This window comes from Chrysoperla carnea, chromosome 3 (assembly GCF_905475395.1).
Source record: "Chrysoperla carnea chromosome 3, inChrCarn1.1, whole genome shotgun sequence".
NCBI classification, from domain to species: Eukaryota; Metazoa; Arthropoda; class Insecta; order Neuroptera; family Chrysopidae; genus Chrysoperla; species Chrysoperla carnea.
This window is the reverse complement of record NC_058339.1, coordinates 67,533,947-67,554,412: the sequence shown is the minus strand read 5'-3', so window position 1 is coordinate 67,554,412 and position 20,466 is coordinate 67,533,947. Positions and strand designations below refer to the sequence as shown.

The 20,466-nt window shown below is 29.9% G+C and overlaps 4 protein-coding genes across 5 annotated transcripts; 3 read left to right on the top strand and 1 right to left on the bottom strand.

Annotated features, from left to right (window-relative positions):
• On the top strand, positions 1–3,506 carry LOC123295289. Of its 2 annotated transcripts, none has more exons than XM_044876577.1 (4): positions 1–218; positions 294–421; positions 519–591; positions 2,055–3,506. In XM_044876577.1, exons 1-4 carry the CDS (start codon positions 110–112, stop codon positions 2,486–2,488), a joined length of 744 nt encoding a protein of 247 aa, XP_044732512.1. In that variant the 5' UTR covers positions 1–109; the 3' UTR covers positions 2,489–3,506. The 2 variants fall into 2 exon arrangements, with proteins under 2 accessions (XP_044732512.1, XP_044732510.1); XM_044876575.1 differs by having other exon boundaries at positions 2,040–3,506.
• A 2,132-nt stretch (positions 3,507–5,638) lies between these two features.
• On the top strand, positions 5,639–9,533 carry LOC123294538 (ketimine reductase mu-crystallin). The gene is made up of 5 exons (XM_044875599.1): positions 5,639–5,987; positions 7,015–7,191; positions 7,870–8,068; positions 9,054–9,266; positions 9,331–9,533. The coding sequence occupies exons 1-5, from the start codon at positions 5,664–5,666 to the stop codon at positions 9,402–9,404; spliced, it is 987 nt and encodes a 328-aa protein (XP_044731534.1). The 5' UTR covers positions 5,639–5,663; the 3' UTR covers positions 9,405–9,533.
• LOC123294537 (protein C12orf4 homolog) lies at positions 9,401–18,061 on the bottom strand. The gene is made up of 8 exons (XM_044875598.1): positions 17,868–18,061; positions 16,322–16,546; positions 16,162–16,258; positions 15,268–15,753; positions 12,388–12,491; positions 11,389–11,777; positions 10,119–10,244; positions 9,401–9,511 (listed from the first exon to the last, which is right to left on the bottom strand). Exons 1-8 carry the CDS (start codon positions 18,043–18,045, stop codon positions 9,422–9,424), a joined length of 1,695 nt encoding a protein of 564 aa, XP_044731533.1. The 5' UTR covers positions 18,046–18,061; the 3' UTR covers positions 9,401–9,421.
• A 225-nt stretch (positions 18,062–18,286) lies between these two features.
• Positions 18,287–20,466, top strand: LOC123295029. The gene is made up of 2 exons (XM_044876230.1): positions 18,287–18,501; positions 19,220–20,466. Exons 1-2 carry the CDS (start codon positions 18,426–18,428, stop codon positions 20,464–20,466), a joined length of 1,323 nt encoding a protein of 440 aa, XP_044732165.1. The 5' UTR covers positions 18,287–18,425.

Here is a 20,466-nt window from a genome sequence, read left to right as displayed (position 1 = left end):
TTTTTTTCAATACTGTCAAAACTATCATCGTTAAAAGTAAAAAAAATATTATTAAACGTTTTAATTTTATGGTATAAATATCAATAGAAATTAATTTAATTTAAAAAAAATGCCACGAACGAAATTTAGAAAACAACCATTGGCAAAAATAAGCGAAAAAGAAAATGTAGAATCCTCCATAACTAAAACGAATTTTACTGCTATGACTGAAAAGAAGTGTAAATATCAATTTTTATAACAAACTTTGATTTTAAATTCTAATAATGTTATATAAATGGTTTTTTATTTTATAGTGGTAGATTGTATCGCAGATTTAAATCAACTCAGAGATAGATATTTGGCGCAAATTGATACAAAAGAAAGACAATTAAAAATGGTTTTCAAATTTGATATAATGAAACATAAAACCTTAGAACAGCTGGTATGCGTATTTTCTTCTGTCCAAGTCTAAATAATCTTAATCTGAACACACGTATGTTTTTGTATAAAATATTTTGTTAATGTAAAACCTTTTTCAGAAAAATGAAAGCGGTGAAACATCCATCGATTCTTTAAGTGTTCAAAGTGTTCATCAAAATTCATGCGACGAAGGTAAACAAATTGATTTTATTATTTTGGTGATGGTTATCATTCACTTGCACACACATCATAAAATACACAAATTATTTTTAGGCATTTAATACAAAAATTTTTCTTTTTATAATTTCTTATACTGGGTACCCATTTTAAACAAATTAGCTAAAAGTTTCTTCGGTGAAGAGTTTTGAGAAAAAAATATCTCATGATGTTCTGCGTTTTCGTAAACCTAATACATAAGGCAGAAATCGAAAATCAAAAATCACCCTATACTCAGTGTGCTGAGGCTCAAAATTTTTGGAAATAACAATAGATAGGGAAAACATTTTTGTAAGTCGATTAGAACTCGTAGAAATTAAAAGGAAAAACTAGTATCGAAAAATTTTGGCATTAAATTTCCGCCGAAATTATAAGGTGGACGAAAAAAATGCTCCAATATGAGAAAAATTTTCAAACTTTTCCTCTTATCATTTATGAACTTGAATTGATTTTCAGAAGAATTTGTTGTAATTTGCGCCCTCACGGGTAAACAGTGATATTTTCGAAAAAGTGTTTCAAACAAAAGTTGTTTGTTATAACAAACATTTTTTACATTTAAACTTTTATTTCATTCTAATGGTTTTTTTTTCTTATTTTTTATGTCCTGAGCACACTATAAAAATTTTAGCTTGATATCTCTTTTCGTTTCAAGAGTTTTCAAGATGACGAATAGAGAGACAATCGGAAATAAACTAATTAGTTAATTTTATAAACATCTACACCAAAATTTTGTTCCTAGCATAAAAATTCTTAGCGTTACAAATTTAGGACTAAACTTAGGACTGTATAAACTGTATAAAAATTCCGTACTCGTTAACAACTTTTGTTTGAAACATTTTTTCGTAAACATCATTGTTTTTCCTTGAGGGCGCAAATTAGGACAAAACTTTGGTGTCCATTTTCTCCAAAACTAAAAAAAAAGGTAGTTCACAATTTGCATTTAGCTTCAAGAAAGATTCTCGAAAAACGAAAAAAAAATTATAAAAATTAAAGAAAATATTTTCGAAAACCAAAACAAATGGCGGCCGAAATGTCGACATAATTTTATTGGTTTTTAATCTTTTCTAATTGGGAGAGAAATGAAAATGCCCAACAAAAAAATTTGATTCAAAGTCCCAATTAATTAAAAATAATGCAAGCCCTGGCATTCAACACTTTCTATATAGGGTATTTCAACAATTAAATGAGTCAATTGTATGTTTTCATTTGTTTTTTTTTAATGCATTATTCGTTACCCTGACTACACTCTACACCTTCACTACAATTCCCATTCTCTTGCACTTTGGAAAATACTAATCTACTCAATATTTAGCCTAAAAAATAATTTGTTTGCAAGAATTATAACTTTCACTCATACTATTTGACTCACTTCATCTCATTTTGTAACTAACACCGCTTTGGGAACAAATTTCTTATTTACACAGGATATTTAACTACAGAATCATCTGAATTCACATCATCAAAAACAACATCGAAAGTTACATTTAATACAACCAGCAGTAATATGACCATGAATTCGAGCAACATGTCAGCATTTAAAACACCCATGGTCAATAATTTCATGTCAAAAGAAGCAGCATTAGCTGCTGGTTACATAACACCAAAAGTCAAACCAAATAGACCATTAACAGTATTACGACGAGCACAACCTGGTGAAATGGTTGTATCGATGACCGGTAGTCCTGTTTTAGTACAAGCCATTGATGCAGAAAGACCAAATGTTAATGTACCTTTAGCTGATGGACGAATAATTAGTGTACAACCGCAGAATTCAATACGACGTTCTGAAATACCTGAAATTGATGAGACTACACGAAAGTATTTACAAACATTACGTGATAATCTTGATAAAATTGTTAATCACGTTAAATAAATTTAATGTTTTGTTAAATTATTTTAATTTTTTTATTTGTTCAATTTAAGTCATAGGACTTCGCTTCAATACGACGTAAAACGGTTGCTTTGGAAAGCGGTAATCTATCAGAAACCCGCATTTGTTACGTACCGATTGACGTTTCTATGAAGTTGAGCCCTTATACTGAATAGATTTGGGCATGCAAAAATTGCGAATCGAAAATTTTTTTATTTAGTATAAGAAAACCAATATTTATAGAAACCCAAGCCGTCTCCAATTCTATTTTCTTTAGGAAAGTATAACAATAACTTTTGTCGTATTGACCTAAAATTACGCATACGCTATGTCTGTTGCTACGATCGAAAACTTTCAGACGGTTTAAGTCCACACTGTGTCGTTCTGTTTTTCTCATAAAGTCGTCATTCTCTGAGGAAAATTAGATGAAATGCTCTTTTTCAGCTTGATATTTTGAGACCGGGCTTTCCGGGATTATTATTCGGAAAATTTTAATGAGTCTGCAAATTAGCTCGTAGTGATATTTCTATCAGAAGATAATTGTACACAGATTCTAGTAACAGAGCCCTTAGTAATACAAAACTGTTGAACAACTGTTCTAACATTTACTTCATTGGTTAAAATATCTCATTGTTTATAAAAATTCAAAATAAAGTGAATAGGACTAAAAATGGTATGCCGTTTTATTCGATTTTGTGATAGGCGCGGTATGTTCACATTTGTATTTATATTTGGGTTCAGTTAGAATCCTGCCAACTAGGCGTAATAACGAATGTTAAAAATTATTAAGCAAAAATCCGTTTTTTTAAACTTTTAAGTGCAACCAAGATCTCCAAAACGACTCAATTTTGGCAAAACCATTCCGACTTTAAAAATAGAATATACGTATTCTAAATTTCGGGTCCGCAAGATAAAAGATATTTTCGCATTACTTTAAAAAGTGGTGGGGGTACTATACTTCGAAGATTTCTGTAAACGATTCATTAAAAAAAATTTCGGATTGCGAATTTTTCATGCAAAAATCCATTCAGTCTATCTGATTTGTTCAATTTTCTACAATTTGCAAGGATTTATTTCCTTCAAATAATTTAGACATTGTTTTGTTTTATAATTTCCTGATAATTGAAAATAATTTTGTTTGAACAAATATCCTGTTCGTAATTTTAACCAAGTATTGTAAATGTGTTTCTTAGAAATGTAAGATTTTAATCAATAAAAATTTATCGATAATGTAATTAAAAAAAGAAAAACTTTTATACTCGAAAGTAAATGTATGAAGTGTGAGGACTGAGGATTAGTTTTTATTTACATTTGAATGGAATTAGTTAGTAAGAATTGATTGAAGTATAATAAGTTATGTAAGTTAATTTTTCATATTCATAAATATACTGATAAATATGTTCGATGATTCATTTGTTCTAAAATTTTTACTTTACCAAAGAGCTGCTGGTTTGGGTCTGGAGCTATGTGTAATATTTGACAACTATTTTAGAATGACTGGCAAGTTGAGAGGCTGTTGTCAAGGTCGTGTCGAAAAACTTTTATCTGTTCGTACATTTTTATTCCGAAGACGTCTCTTTTAAGGTATACTTAATTCCAAAAAAACTGCTACAGTTAAAACATTCTAAGCGTACTCATCATATGTTATGTTATAATAGTAACACTTAGAATGTTTTAAAACGAGCATTTTTTTTGACATAGAGTATACTTGGAAGATTTTTAATTTTGCAAAAACTGATGAAATTCTTAGAAAATATTCAAATAAGAATAATTTTTGTGACTTCTTTTCAAGCGAATATTACGTCAGACATAAGCGTCCAAAAGAATTTTTTTAATTCGTGTTCATGAAGACTTCTAATATACTCGTCAAGAACTTAAAAAGCCATAGTTTCGAAAAATTTGACAAAATAGACTTTTGATAAGAATTGTGCGAGGTCCTTCAGCTTATATTTATTGTTTATCGATTGAACTAAATGTAGTTTTTGGTTCAACAACCCAACCACAGTAATATCAAGAATTACCTCTTTATTGTTTGTTGAGAAAATAGTGTAGTAAAAGTGTTAAGATTGAATGACCTTCGCATCATATGATTACATTTAGAAATATATTATTTGATTATACAGTAAAACCTCAATAGGTTGATATAGCTTACGGGGAAACGTTACAAGGATTGAATTAATGTGTACAGGGTGTCCCCAATTTGTAACATTACGTCTTCATCAAATGATAGATAACGTTAATAAAATAATTAAAATTGATCTATATACTTATAGCCGAGAGAGCGTCTTTTTCTGGATATTGGTGTTAAAATTTAGAAAAAGGGATATTATTTTGAATTTTGCCAAAATTTGTCACAAAATACTTGATAAAAGCATGAGGCGTTGTATAACGTTATTGTTTTTGCAATAAAGTCAATGGTGCTATAGGTATTTTAATCTCGAAACGGAGTGTAATGTCACTTAGACTATAGGGTCCCGCCATCACTCCACGAACCATTTGGAGCTGTTTAAGAACAGCAAAATTGCTCTGACGTCAAGAGACTTCAGACCAGCGAGATCGTCAAAGAAAGGCTGGCTCAAGTGAGTCCACTTCCTCGTAGAAGATGAGACATCGTTTCCTCCTCCTCCTCACTGACAGCTCCTGTAATAATCATGATACACTGTCAGGCTCTGTAAGTATTCTTTTTTTTTCATTTTTCGGTATCCTGTATCTAGAAAAAGACACTTACCCGGTTATAAGTATGTTAAGAAATTGCCATTATTTAAACATTATGGACTCTAGATGTGGGGTAAAATAAAGTACTACATTGTTTTCGATTGCAAAATTTAAATGGATCTGATTTTGAATTCGAACGGAATTAACTAATTTTAATAAGAAGTCTATAATTTAAATTATTTACTAGGAGAGATATGAGCTAACGAGATTCCACTGTCTTTTTATTTGCTGAGAATAATAATCAGATTTAAATATCTATCGTAAAAACCACATAATATATTGATAAGAAAATTCATTTTATCTATATTTAGATAAATATTTTACAAATAAACAAAATTTCCCTATATAAATAAAAAATATCAAATTTATTCTTTACTTAAAATTTAATTTACTTAAAGTTTATTAAAATATTACAAACAAAAAAATTGTAGTTTAAAAGTGAAAACAATTAATTTTACTTAAAATGGATTCTGATCAATTAATATTTCTATCAAGAGAGGAAGTAAAAAGTTTGCTTGAATGGGACTGGTTAGTTGAAAAAATTGAACAAGCATTCCGATCTACAAGCGATGGAACTGGCCATCAATTAAGTAGAATTTCATTGCGTCATAAAGATGGTTTATTTGCATTAATGCCAGGTTTTGTTGAGAGTAAGCAAAATAATGAAACCGATAATGGGCAATTACTTGTTCTTAAAACTTTAAATATATTTACTAGACCCGGATTACCACCACTTGTTGCAACTATTTTCGTCTTTGATATTAGCACTACAGGACATTTAAAATGTGTAAGTATTTAAGTAGTATGGAGAGCTAACTCACATGGGTTTTAAGCTGTAAAAGTGTCTGACAAAATGCCGAAAATAAGGGTTCCTAAATCAATTACCGAAATGACGCTAACGTAGCAAATAAGTATGATCTGAATATAAATGTATTAGATGAAATGAAGATACTATGGCAAAATATTCCAGTAGATTAGGCATGGGCAAATGAAAAAAACATCGCTATATATCGTATCGAAATTTAAAAAAATATCGATATGTATACAGTAAAAGATATCGATACTTCGATATTTTTGCCCCAAGGCGTGATTACCTAAAAATTTTGTCCAAATATTCGAAAAAAAATCTCGTAGACCGGTGATCGGGGAGGCCCACGATCGGGTATGTACATACGACGTATGTACAGAGCTCTTAAAAAAATATTAAATTTGATACAAATTTTGATATTCGTCGATATATATCGATTATTTCCTGAAAAAATATCGATATGTTTTACCCAAGCCTATAGTAGATTAGTTGTTTTATGGAGTAGAGCTGTTGATAAAAGTACTCTAATTTAATATCAGAAAATATTAGCTAAAGAATATAATAGGGTGAATAAAAAGTATTGAAACACCCCTATTCGGAGCTACATGAATTAGAAACTTCGCAAATTGTTTCGTGTTTATATCCAATCAATTGGGTTTCCGAAATGTTTCTAGCAAAAACATTTTTGTAATTTAAAATTTTCCTGTCTCGAACGGTTTTCGAATAATTTGCCATACCTCTCTGTAAACATATATTTGTATTTTAAATACCCCGAAAACTTTAGTCAAGAAATTTCATAATAGAAATTTTGTTTAACTAATATATATCTATTTTTAAATTATTTATTTCAAAACTCTCAAAACTTTTCAAATTATTTCGCTTCTGTAAAATACTACTTGCAGTATTAATATTCAAAGCGGTGAGGCATAAAGCAAAGCATATGTTTGTTAAACGGTGACCTAGCCTGAATAAGTCGAATGTAATCGAAATATACGTTTGTTTTTAGGTGATGGATGGAGAAGAAATAACTGGATGGAGAACAGCTGCAGCTTCCGCAGTCGTTACCAAAAATATTTATAAAAATGTTCCAAGTAATAAGACCGATGTGTTAGCTGTTTTTGGAGCTGGAGTTCAAGCCAAGTGCCATATTGAGTGTTATCAACATTTATTCAAATTTAAGGAGGTATATTTTCATTTTATTAAAACATATTTTGTTGTGAATTGTCGTTTAACAAGGGGCGGCGTCAATCCAAAAAAATCGAAACCGAAGTTACAAGGTTCTGTAGAGTTTATTTTGGAAATAAAACTTAAATATCAAAAAAGGTTTTGGATCAGGATATTGATATCACGGGAATAATTCTATGGTACTCTGCAAAGGAAGCGATTTGTTGCAATACATTTCTTATCCAAAAAATCGAATATCCTCGAAAAATCCGAAACTCCATTTCTGATTCATAGCGTTTACCTTCTACTTTTTGCGTTTTTTTTCCGTATATCGTCTGTTAAATTTAAAACTGTCGTATTGCTTGAAATTTTTAAATATTTGTATACATATTTATAATTTCTTTCAATGTACTGGATGTTAAAACATGGCTTATTCGCCAGAGGCTCAATATCACTTGTAATTTTCGAATTAAAGGCTAAATAACGAAAAAAATAGATGACATTTTTTTTCGTTATTGAATCTAAGACTATTAATCCAACGTAAGATTGTGTCGCGGAGGAGTCAATATAAACTTTTCATAGACATCACTTAAGTTTTAGTTGTACCGTTTCTGATATCGTTAGGGAATCGAATTTATGTTTCCACATATTAGGTATTTAATCAATTACATTTGTTAGTAATTAAATTTTTTGTTAGGTAAGAATTTGGGCTCGAAATGCCAAACAAGGAGAAAAATTGGTTGCTGATTTAAAAACAGCTAATGTTTGTGGAAATATTAAATACAGTTCAAGCAAACAAGAATGTGCAACAAATGCTGATGTTATAATAACAACGACTACATCGCCTGTACCACTTGTGCAGTACAGTTGGTTGAAGCCCAACGCACATATAGTTTGTAAGGTTTAAGTAATCTTTTTAACTCAACGTAATTTTTAAAAAATTATTTTTAAAAAGATAAAAAGTAAAGCTTGAAGCCTTTAATGGAGGGCATACGACGTACACCTTATAGCTTTTATCTGGTTTTTTGAAAATGAAAAAAAAAAGATACAAATTTTTCAATATTCAAATGCATATTTTTTTAATCATTGTAAATTGCTTTTATTGCATCTTGATTGCCGCGAATGCAAGATATCCAGTTTTCGATTCCTAGCTCGTTTGAATTTTTCAATTCTGGATTTCTTAAAATTCATTCGGCATTAATTTGTCTAAGCAACGTACGGTACAACGTACACCAATGCCATTTGCCCAACGTATAACAAACACCATTTGTTTCATAACTACAAATATCCCTAGTTGATGTCTACTGTATTACAAAGTTTATATAAACAATTTTTTGACAATAACTTTTGTTTAAACGTAAAATACAATGGCTGCTATAGCTTCTATTTTGGACTAGAAAACATAAATCACTTCACGAAATGTAAAATCTCTGGCGAAGAAATAAAATCTTTTAAAAACAAAATCGCCAGTCGAATAGATTCAATTAATAAGCAGATACAAAAGTGTTGCCAGTAAAAAAAAACTGCCTACATTCCTCGACTTAAATTTAGCAAAAAAATATGCCTTGTATAATTTTCTTATAGTTTTTTATACATTTTTTAAATATATAAATATCCGAATGTAGATTAAATAATAAATAAAGATTAAAAATAATGATGTGGGTGGCCTCTGTTATAGATGTATATATCTGAGGAACGGAGGTTAAACCCCATTATTATATATAAATTTGTTTTGTTTATCCAAAAAATCCGAACACTACATTTCTGGTTTATACGGTAAAGGAACCGTAAAACAAATAAACAGAAGTCCACCAATTTCTAGTTTGTGGGTACAAACTTAACATATTGGAAATCTAATTAATTGTATTTTATAATTTCAAGCAATCGGAGTTAGTCCTGGTTCCAGAGTGAATGAACTTGATTTAGAAATTTATCGCCATGCTTGGCTCTGTGTTGATTCGATTGCCACAGCCAATAGTGATCTACCCATACTCAAAGAGGCAAACGCTGTTATTAGCGGTGAGGTTGGTGATATACTGACAGGAAAAGTATCATTACCGCCGAGTAATAAAATAACGATTTTCCATTCTTTAGGTAAGCTATTGTACAAGCTATGAATGTACATTCTTAAAATTATAAAAAAAATTTAATGTTTTAGGAATGGCAGTTGAAGATGTTGTTACGGCTGAAACTGTATATAAAAAATATGTTTCTAAGTTACAAAGTACTTAAAATAAATAAAAAATTTATTATTGTTTTTTAAATACAACAGGGTTTGATAATTTGAATATCGTTGTTAACATTGTCGCCAAAGATGTAAAGACGGACGTTGAAATACCCTGAAAAATTTTTAAAATGTATTTTGTATTGATTATAATTTTGTAAAGATGCAAATTAGCATAAATAAAGATTTTACTCATAAAATAGTTTTTTTTATCACTCGCTAAAATTAATTTTATAGATAGGCTAGGTTAGGTTAGAGTCGCTGTCCTGAGCGACATACTTAGACCATAGGGTCCGTTGTGATACCGAAAAAGGGTTGGCCCAGTGTTCTGTAGTAGCCGCAACAATTTTGCTAATAGAGTCCCTTGGAAGTGATAGAAGATCTTTAGAGCGCCTACGATTGTACTCAGACCATATCTGTCTTGTAGTACCAAAAGTACGTTCCTCACTCCATCTATGAGTGGCCTTTTTTAAGGTATTCTCTTTGAAGAGCACGCAAACAGAGAGATTTCGCAAATGGAACTTCCGGATGTCTATTGATGCTTGTGTCACAGGTGGACGTGGTGAAGTTATAAGAATTCCTCTTTTCATATTTGATGATGGAATTCTAAAAATGCTAGTAATAACTGATTTATGGTTATTTTGCATTCAAAGCCGGTTACCCAAACCCCTTTTTTATTCCCTTAGGAAAGTCTACTTGTTATATAAAATGAAATACTATACTTTTGGTATTATAAATTGTAAATTTTTTAATTCTGATCCACCCCACGATGCCATTTCAATCATAAATCCTTTGACACATTTAAATATTAATTCAGCACGTTTTGTACACCATTGGACTGTCATCTCCTAGATAAACAAAAGCACATTCGGTTTGTTTTATTTATTTAAAATAAAATACATTCCACAAAAATAAAACCGCGTACCTTAGTTTCGTTAAAAATACGCAATACTTGCAGACGTGTAACTTTGGAATCTTTGGTTGTTTTGGACGCTCTTATGGCTCATTTTAAGAGCAAAAAAGTGTGCTTGAAGAAACGGAAATTCAAAAACATTTGTAAAAAAAAATACTAAATCTTGGTCCTGACGCACGACACATCTTAAACTCTTTTTATGAAAACTGTTCTAATCTTTTATAACAAAAAATTATTTAAAATATAAAGTTAATAAGGAAAAAAGAGTTGCATCTATGAAATTTGGCACAGTTGCTTATTTGATTGTAATCACTTCGTATCGAAAAACCGTTTAGTCAAGGGGGGAGGAGTCTTAATTGTGGGTTTATCAATGTCAAAAAAACTTAGGCGTAAAATAATTATATATGTTCTGTTATGCAATGAAATATTTATACAGAAGCGTAAAATAAAATATATATCAAAGAAATTTTGTGATTCATTCCTGAGAATCAAAAGCTAAACTATGTTTAGCTTTTTACGATGTGACGCTGCACAGCCTAAACTAATCATGTGAACTACTTTGACGTTCAAACTATAGAATGTAGAGATAAGTATTTCTCTACTATTTCTGTTACAAAAGTGACCCTAAAATTGCATTAAATTAAGTTGGCATTGGTGTAGCATTGATATCATGCAATACATCATAGATAAAAGAAAAGTAGGGGCAAAGTATAAAGTTGTACAATAATCGTTTACTCTCTGGTACAATTAAACTCCCTCCCTTCTTTTCCTTTGTCCAAGATATACATATCCTTTGCTTCATGAGCGCCATTACAGAACGTTAATTTAATGCTATTTTGTGGAAATTTTTTGATTCAAACAGCCATATAAGATTGTGTTCATTATCTCTACATTACATAGTTCAAACTAAGTCTCAAGCGTCAGCGTGAAACATATCTGAATAAATTTTAGTAGCTCATCTTCAAGTTTACTTCTTTGCGCTTAAAGTGAGCCCTGGTAGAGACCAAAAAGACCAACGATAAAAACATATTTTTGCGGAGTGTATAAACTAATTAAAAAAATTAAATTAAATGATATACCTCAGACATTTCATTTTGTAATAACAATGGTATTGTTAACGTTGTAATATTATTCGAACATGCTAATTTCAATATATTACGTATACCCAGTATAACATTATGACGACTATTAATATCCGTACTACTGCAAGTACTATTATACATTAAATGAAATACAACATGCACTTTTGATAAGTTTGAATGAGTTGTTATATAAATATCACCATCTTTTAAATTTTTATATAATATTGTTTGCCATTCATCACTATTACCACCGTTGCTACCATTGTTTGTATTGTTTGTATTTGATAATTTACAATTATTTCGTACGCATTCGCCAATTAATTCCATTTGATCATCGACATTTAAAAAATGATATTCAGTTGATTCTTGACAAATGTTTGTAAATTCTAAAAATCAAAATAAATCAATATTATGTAAAGGTCCACATCATCAACTTCCTAAATAATAAATATTAATTATTATACCGGGAGTATATTTTAAGTTGACATATGTTTGAAACTCGAAAAATAAGTTTTATCGATAAAAATTCTTCAAGCAAAAATGCTGGGTCTATAGGCGCACATCTTATGCAGACATTAAACTTGACTTAGGTTTTCATACTCAATGAAAAGCTAAGTCTACTCCATAACTGGTAACAAATAGATGAACACTTTAAAATAGAAGTGGTTATTTATTAAAAAAGTAACATTTTTTGTTCGGAACATTCTTCCGCAAACCGTACAGTTTAGGTAAAACATACTGAAAATTTTTTCCCCAAAAATTGTTTTTTATTATGTCTTCTGCGGAATCTAGGCATCTAGGCTAGTACATATATAAACATATTACCACTTCTATGTGTGACGCAGTCAGGTAAAAGGGAAAAGTTTTTGTCGAGGTGCAGTAGTTTAAAGTTACAACGTTGGTCTAATTTTATCCAGAAAGACTGTATGGCTACTTTATTATATTTAACCAACTCATGCGACTGTTGAAAATAATTAAAAACCGGGAATTTCTTACCTTTTGTTATACTAGTAAATCCCATATTATTATCTGTCAGAAGTATGATTCCACATAAATCATTTGAGTATAATGCCATAGCTGTTTGTAATCGTTGAGCCGAGCTAAAAAAATTAAATATATATTCGAAAAATAAAAACGTGCAAATTTTTGTTTCGTTAAAAATACACAATATTTCCAAGAATGTAACTTTGTTAATCCATGGTCCTTTTTGGCTCTACCATGGAGGGTTTATTGTCAGGGCTAAGAAATGAACTTGAAGATGCGCTATTCCAATTTACACTAAGACTCGAATTGTTTTCGTGGCTATTAAAAATTCAAAACCATTTTTAAAAGGAAAGTTCAATGTTTATCCTGACGCATGGAACATGTCACGAAAATTGTTATGATCTTTAAAGAGTCCTATTTTTCCTTTCTTAAATTAAACAAGAGAAAACAAACAATTGACTGAGTTCATTGTTTAAATACCATGTATGGACAGTGTTGATTACTCTGTCTGATACTATAACTGATATAAGCATAACATACATACTATACAATTTTGTGCTCTCACAGTAAGGGTAAACAGTGATGTTTCCGAAAAAATGTTGTTTAATATTTTATAAGGAACATTTTTTACATTTAAATTTTTGTTCTATCTCTAACGGTTTACAAGATAGGTCCTACGCAGCAAAGACCCAAATGACCTTATGACCCCTTAGAAAAATTCCAAAAAAATCGTAAAAAATTATTTGTTTCGGAATTTGATTAAACTCAGTTTATAAGGTAATTTTGACCCAAGAAATTCAAAAATCGAGATTATTTGGCGATGTGAGGAGAAATTTTCGAAAAAAAACGATATTTTGGATCGATTTCCGGTATTATCTCGAGAATTATTCGCCCAATCGTTAAATGAAACCGATTTTTGTATTTTTTGGGTCAAAATTACCTTATATACAGAGTTTTATCGACGATAAAAAATTATTTGTTTCGGAATTTGATGAAACTCAGTTTATAAGGTAATTTTGACCCAAGAAATTCAAAAATCGAGTTTATTTGGCGATGTGAGGAGAAATTTTCGAAAAAAACGATATTTTGGATCGATTTCCGGTATTATATCGAGAATTATTCGCCCAATCGTTAAATGAAACCGATTTTTGTATTTTTTGGGTCAAAATTACCTTATATACAGAGTTTTACCGAAATTGGAGACGATAAATTTGTATCGTTTTTTTGCAATTTTTTCAAGGGGTACCCCTTAGAAAAATTCGAAAAAATCGGAAAAAATTATTTGTTTCGGAATTTGATGAAACTCAGTTTATAAGGAAATTTTGACCCAAGAAATTCAAAAATCGAGTTTATTTGGCGATTGGCCGAGTAATTTTCGAAAAAAACGATATTTTGGATCGATTTCCGGTATTATATCGAGAATTATTCGCCCAATCGTTAAATGAAACCGATTTTTGTATTTTTTGGGTCAAAATTACCTTATATACAGAGTTTTACCGAAATTGGAGACGATAAATTTGTATCGTTTTTTTGCAATTTTTTCAAGGGGTACCCCTTAGAAAAATTCGAAAAAATCGGAAAAAATTATTTGTTTCGGAATTTGATGAAACTCAGTTTATAAGGTAATTTTGACCCAAGAAATTCAAAAATCGAGTTTATTTGGCGATTGGCCGAGTAATTTTCGAAAAAAAACGATATTTTGTATCGATTTCCGGTATTATATCGAGAATTATTCGCCCAATCGTTAAATGAAACCGATTTTTGTATTTTTTGGGTCAAAATTACCTTATATACAGAGTTTTATCGACGATAAAAAATTATTTGTTTCGGAATTTGATGAAACTCAGTTTATAATATTTTTATTATTTGGCGATTGGCCGAGTAATTTTCGAAAAAAACGATATTTCGGATCGATTTCCGATCGATTTACCTATACCAAAATTTTTTTCGTAGCGTCAGTATTTTTAAGCTTTACAAACTTGGGACTAAACTTAATGTACTATGTATATTTCATATATACATGGTATAAAAATTTCAAAATATTTACAAAAATTTCCAAAAAAACAAATTATCGGCAATCAATTTAAAGAGCGTAAGTTATAACTTTAAAAAAAAAATTTATAACTTTCTTAAAAATGTTTTTTACAAAATGTGTTCATATACGTTTTGTATTTACGATTTAACCAAAATTGTACGCTGTATAACTATTAAATAAAATTGAACAAATTCGCTGACCAAAAAGTCAAAAGCCGTGAGAAAGTGAGAGAACACAATCACAGGGTTAAGAAGGATTTTGCGACAAAATCGCGCAGTCACCGCCCATAGACCTTTTCATCATGTCATATGCGCAAGTGCAGAATTTATTTTTTCGTACTGACAGCAATAAGTAGGACTAAGATAGAAAATATTTGTTATGCATTTTATCACATTGGTTATAAATCATTTAGTACGAAACAAATGTGAATCGTGATTTTAAAATGAGCCCTATTATCTGAGCGGGTGTTAATTTTACAACGAAAATACTCATTACAGATTATTATCTATCGTAGATTGATTCTATCTATAACAGATTGATTAAAATTTAATTTTAAACACTTGTCTATTTTTTAAAATTGTGAAAAATCATACAGCTATAAAACGCTCATCAAATTGGAGGTGGAAATATGTCTCCCTAACAAACATATCAGTCATGACAACACTTTACATCTCAAGACTATACTTAAACCTTGCTAGTGCCCAAAAGATTTCTATAAACATTTGGAATTTTTCTAACTTTTTTAATATTTTTTATGGCTCTATAAGCTATCATCGCGGTTTTTCGGAAAGCACGGCTCTAAAATTCGGAGATGATTTACTTTATATTGCATTTAACGTATTCAAATAATAAATTACCTATTAATAATCAAATCTGGATTATCGGTCGCAATTATATTACTATCATCATCATCTTGACTTCCCTTTCTACTATTATTATTATAAATATTAAAAAATGATTGTATCTTAGTACTAATCAATCGAATATTATACATTTGTTTCATTTGTGAACCTAAATGAATTGTAAAACTCTCTTCAATATCATTTTCATTCATCATATCATTATTATAATCAGAATCAATTGTTGTAGCAGTGGTTAAAGATGGTGTTGTTATATTTGTATTATTAAATTGTTGTTGTTCAAATAATTCCATAATCCATGTACGATAAATACGTTTCTGTACATCTTTAATTGTATTAATCTCTGAACAACATTGTGCATGGAGGTATGAATGAGCATTAAAATGTTTTATTGATAGTTCATTGATTTTATATTCATCATTGGTATCATTTGACATACTTTGATTTAAATGTTCGATTGCTTTACTCATTTCATGCATTTGCCTGTAAGAATACAAAATAAATATATAAAAAAACTCAAAAGCAGTAGGGATATTAAAGTCATATTTCCCCTTAATTATATATTTCTTTTTAAAATTGAATCTCAATCTTCAATCAAGTTCATTTTTATTTCCTGTCCATTCTACCACTAAACATTTCATGCAGGAACCAGATCTTATAAACTAAAGGGGACCGCTGAGGATGCCCAAAGGAGTAATAGAAAATAAAAATGCATACATAAATATCATACATTTAGAAAAACCCATAAATTGTGTTTTAGGGATCATGAAACGGATTTATAAGCCAACCCATCCCTTTCGGTTGACCTTCGATACAGTACATAAGTCTATTTTTGGAAAAAATATGACTAAAAATGAGAATTAAAAGACAAAAACAAAAAATTTTACTTACTTTTTTGATAATATACTTAATTGTTTATTTTGCTGTTGTAAACACTCTCGAACGCATTGTGCATAACTGTATTCTCGATCCAAAATCATTTGCAAAGCTAAAATAAAATTAGGATTTAAACAAAAATTTAAATAATATTTATACAATTTATGATAATCACCTGAAGAATGTACTAACTTATGATAAGCTAAACCAAATACTTGTTCATCAGATTCACTAATATGTTCACTATACGTTGAAGTTGTATCTTTAAGATAATCTTCCCATCCTTTACAGCATTCATCAATATCAATATCTTGTTTCTTATCGATTAGTTTTTTGATTTCATTATTGAAATGTTCATTGCATGCATTTGTTTTAAAATTAATTAACGCATTTGTTAAATCTGAAATTTTAATTTTTGGCGTCAATGCTAAATATGCGTAAAAGTACTTTCTACTGGAAATGGTACACACAACTTTTGACTTTTCAGGGAACTCGATATTTTATATGGTAAAGCGCTGGTCTGTCATGCCAACGGTTGAAAATTTGATTCCCGATGGAGGCTAGTTTTTAACCCCCGAACCAAAAAAGGCGTGTCATAAATTTGACCGCTATGTCCGCTATGTGTGTCTGTCTGTGGCATCGTAGCACTTAAACGGATGGACAGATTTGATTTTTTTTTATTTCATTTGAAAGGTAGTTTAATGGGGAGTGTTCTTAGCTATATTTCAAGTGCTAGTTTAGGGTTCTGTACCTGGAACAACTAAAAAATAGGCGATGGTCCTCAAAATCGGTTCAGTTTGGAGAAGGATCTAAGGAAAAAGGTAATTTGATGGATAGTGTTCTCAGATACGTTCCCAGTGTGAGTTTAGAATTCCGTAACCGAAAAATTTCTCGGGGGTTTTTAAATTTTGTAAATTTCACTTGTCTTCATATACAGTACAGCTTTAAAAACAAAGACTACTTGTTCACAATTTAATAGGCTTTAATTTTTTGATGCGGAACCCTACATTCTTATGAAATATTTTGTAAATCGAAATTTAATATTATAAATCTAATTTAATTTCGAATACCGAATGATTTTTAGATACAGTATATGCATCGTGATGAGTTTTATATCTAGTAGAGCTGCTACCTCTTTCGATTTGATCGGGAGACTGCAGAAATTGTTTAGTTCCTCCCGACTTACGATACCCAACAAAAATCTTCCAGAGTTCAGTAAAAAGATTTTTCCGAATTTTGAATATTTGTTTCATATTTAGGTAAATTCGGCAGTTCTAAGTAGCTTTTATTTAAATTATTTGAAAGATATTTATTTAAATTTATAATAACTGGGTATATAAAGCATCAAAAATATTGTACAACATTATGATTCAGTGATACAATTATAGGGTGAGGCTATACGGGCACTATCGTGTGATTAGCGTGAGTCACGTTAAATTAATTTTATTAGATGATTAACGTGAACAGAATATTATCGTTTTTTGAGCTTTTCTGAGGATCAGTGAACAAACGCAATCGCAGGGAAAAACTATTAATTTTTTCTCAAAAAACTTGAAAGTATTTAGTGAGACTCACGCTAAACGCACAATTGTGTTCGGATAGCCTTACTGATAATTAAATTAATTTCATGATCTCCCGAATTCCCGGAACTTTGAGCCGGCAACCCTAGTATCTATGTTTACAATAACATTATTTAAATTTTTGAAAAGAAAAATGCAAACCATTTTCAATATACTTCGGTGTTTTGAACATATTAATTATTCGATGGGATAATTCTTCAATTGATGATGACTCCAAATGTGATAAGTTCAATGGTATATCCAATTCGTATACATTTTGATCGGTTTCGTTAACATTATCTAACAGTATATTATATTTATATTTAAAATTAGTATTCATTTCGTGAATCTCTACCATTTTTCGAAATTATATTTTGACAAACGTCAAACTTATAAATGTCACTTTTTAACGATGTAAACAAGGGGAGTATCTTATATGAAGCTAGTTATGGATTGAATTTTTTTAAAATTTTGATTCCTCAAATTTTGAAGAGCTCTTTTTCGAATAAGTAGAATAAAGACGTTAAGAATTTTGCATTTAGAGATTAAATTACTTTGATTTTTAATTCGTATGAAGCATTATTTTACAAGTGTCAAAGTTTTGAAACTGCTAACTTCATTCCTTTCAACTTTCAACAACACATGGTGATGACATGTGTTGTTGCGCTGGATTGCATAATTTCGATTTTAAGTAATATGTGAGTGCCGAAAATTATCGAAATGGAGATTTTATGGAATTTAAAAGATCTATTGCCACCCCCAACAAATACATCTAAAGTGAAAATTCAAGGAACAGGTAATGAATTTATTTAACCTAATTTTTTTTATTGAATACTAAGTACAAAAAAATTTTCTTGTGTTGTTTAATTGGGCTTCATTTGAGATAGAATCTTGGAATTTGTTAAATATTTTTGGGAGATTGTGAAATTAAGAAAACCATGATTTTCGAAAAAATAAATGTTATTTCTTTATAAATATCCATAGCAATGTATATTATCAAAATATCTTTCCTTCGGGAGAGAGAAGATTACGCTGTGACGTAATTTTAAGGTGGTTGGGTACGCGTATGGAGCATAGAGATAAAGAGAACTAATCTCTGTATATAACAAGTGATCATTGAAAAGAACAAATTGGTGGCGCCACGTTAGTAAGTGATATAATTGCTGCTGTAGCAAAAGCGTAAGTTTTAAAAGAAGTGCTCAAAGTAATAAGAGTAAGATAAAAATCTAAACAAGCTGTTAGAGAAAGAAAGAGAAGTGCACATCAAACGCAAAGTAATAAGAGTAAAATAAAGGTGCCACTTGCTATGCTAACGCTCTTTTGGTGGGTTTTTGAGTTAATAATTTACTCGTTACGGTTGGACACTTTCAATTTGTCCCCCATATGTGATGATTCTCCTTATCTCTATCCTCCATAGATACGTGGTATTAAAACAGTTAAGATTTAAAATGAAGTATTTTATGGCCATTTATTTAGTTCATTAAATTTTTGTCTGATACGATTTTTATTTTCAGATGTCCTAAACTTACATAAAATCATCAAAAAATTCTTTCGAGAATTCGAAAACACACAATGCATAAACCAGGAAGCAGCAATGTTATCACGTATAATTTATCGTATGAAATATAAATTTCGTAGCGATAAAGGTTTCAAAAATATGGAAAAAGTGAATAGAGCTCTTTTACAATATTTAAACATGAATTACGTTCAATATATCCAAACATTTTTAAATACAATCGATCTCGAAGACATCAATAACGTCGACATATATTTACCAACGAAACAAATGCTAGAATATTTATTGGTTCGAACTCAAGGTTTTGCAAAATTAATGCAACGTATCATAGAATCGTGTGAAATAACGGCGCAGTATATGAGTAGTCGAATTAGTATTGGCCAATCGTGGAATCTAGGTTTGTTAGTTGTTAGTAATTGTAGTCGAATCCATTTTATTTCAAATTATTTACTTCAAAAGTCGTGTGAGTTTTATAATGGAATTGTTCCATATTTGGATATATTACAACTTTCTGGCGTAAAATGGTTAGCAGATGATTATAATTTTCCATCAGATTTATATTTATGGTTGAATATTTCAAATGAAAATCCACAAGAATTTCCTCAAATTACGAATGAAACAGGTTTTGAAATTGAAACAAATTGTAATTCAAATACGAATATAGATTTTGGAGTTAAGATTGATCGGGAATCACTCAACACACAAGAAGGCAAAGCCTCGAAGAAACAGAGAAAAAATAAGAATGTCCAAAATTTACAATCCAAGGAAAATTCACAAAATAATAAAACATCTCAAACTAAAGATAATACCGGTTTTGAAGCTGAAACGAATCGTAATATTGCAGTTAAAATAAAAAGGGAATCATCACTCATACCACAAGATAAAACTTCGACGAAGCGCAAGAAAATCAAAGGTATCCAAAATTTACAACCAAATGATAATGTCCATAATATAAGCTCAGAAGGGAAAGTTTTGGAAACGAAGAAAAACCAAAGCGAACATAAAGTAGATAGCATTACGGATTTTGAAAGTTTAAGATCATTCATGAGAAAAGAGGATAAATATCGAAAATCTGCAAATAAGAAATCTTTAACCAAACATGTGGATTTATTACAATGGAAATTATTACAAAAAGTTGTTTGTAAATTTATGAAGAAAATGGTTAAGGCTCAAGATAATAAGAAAACTACAACAAAATTAATTGGGAAAATTAAAAAAATTTTGAAAAATAATATTGTGAATTAA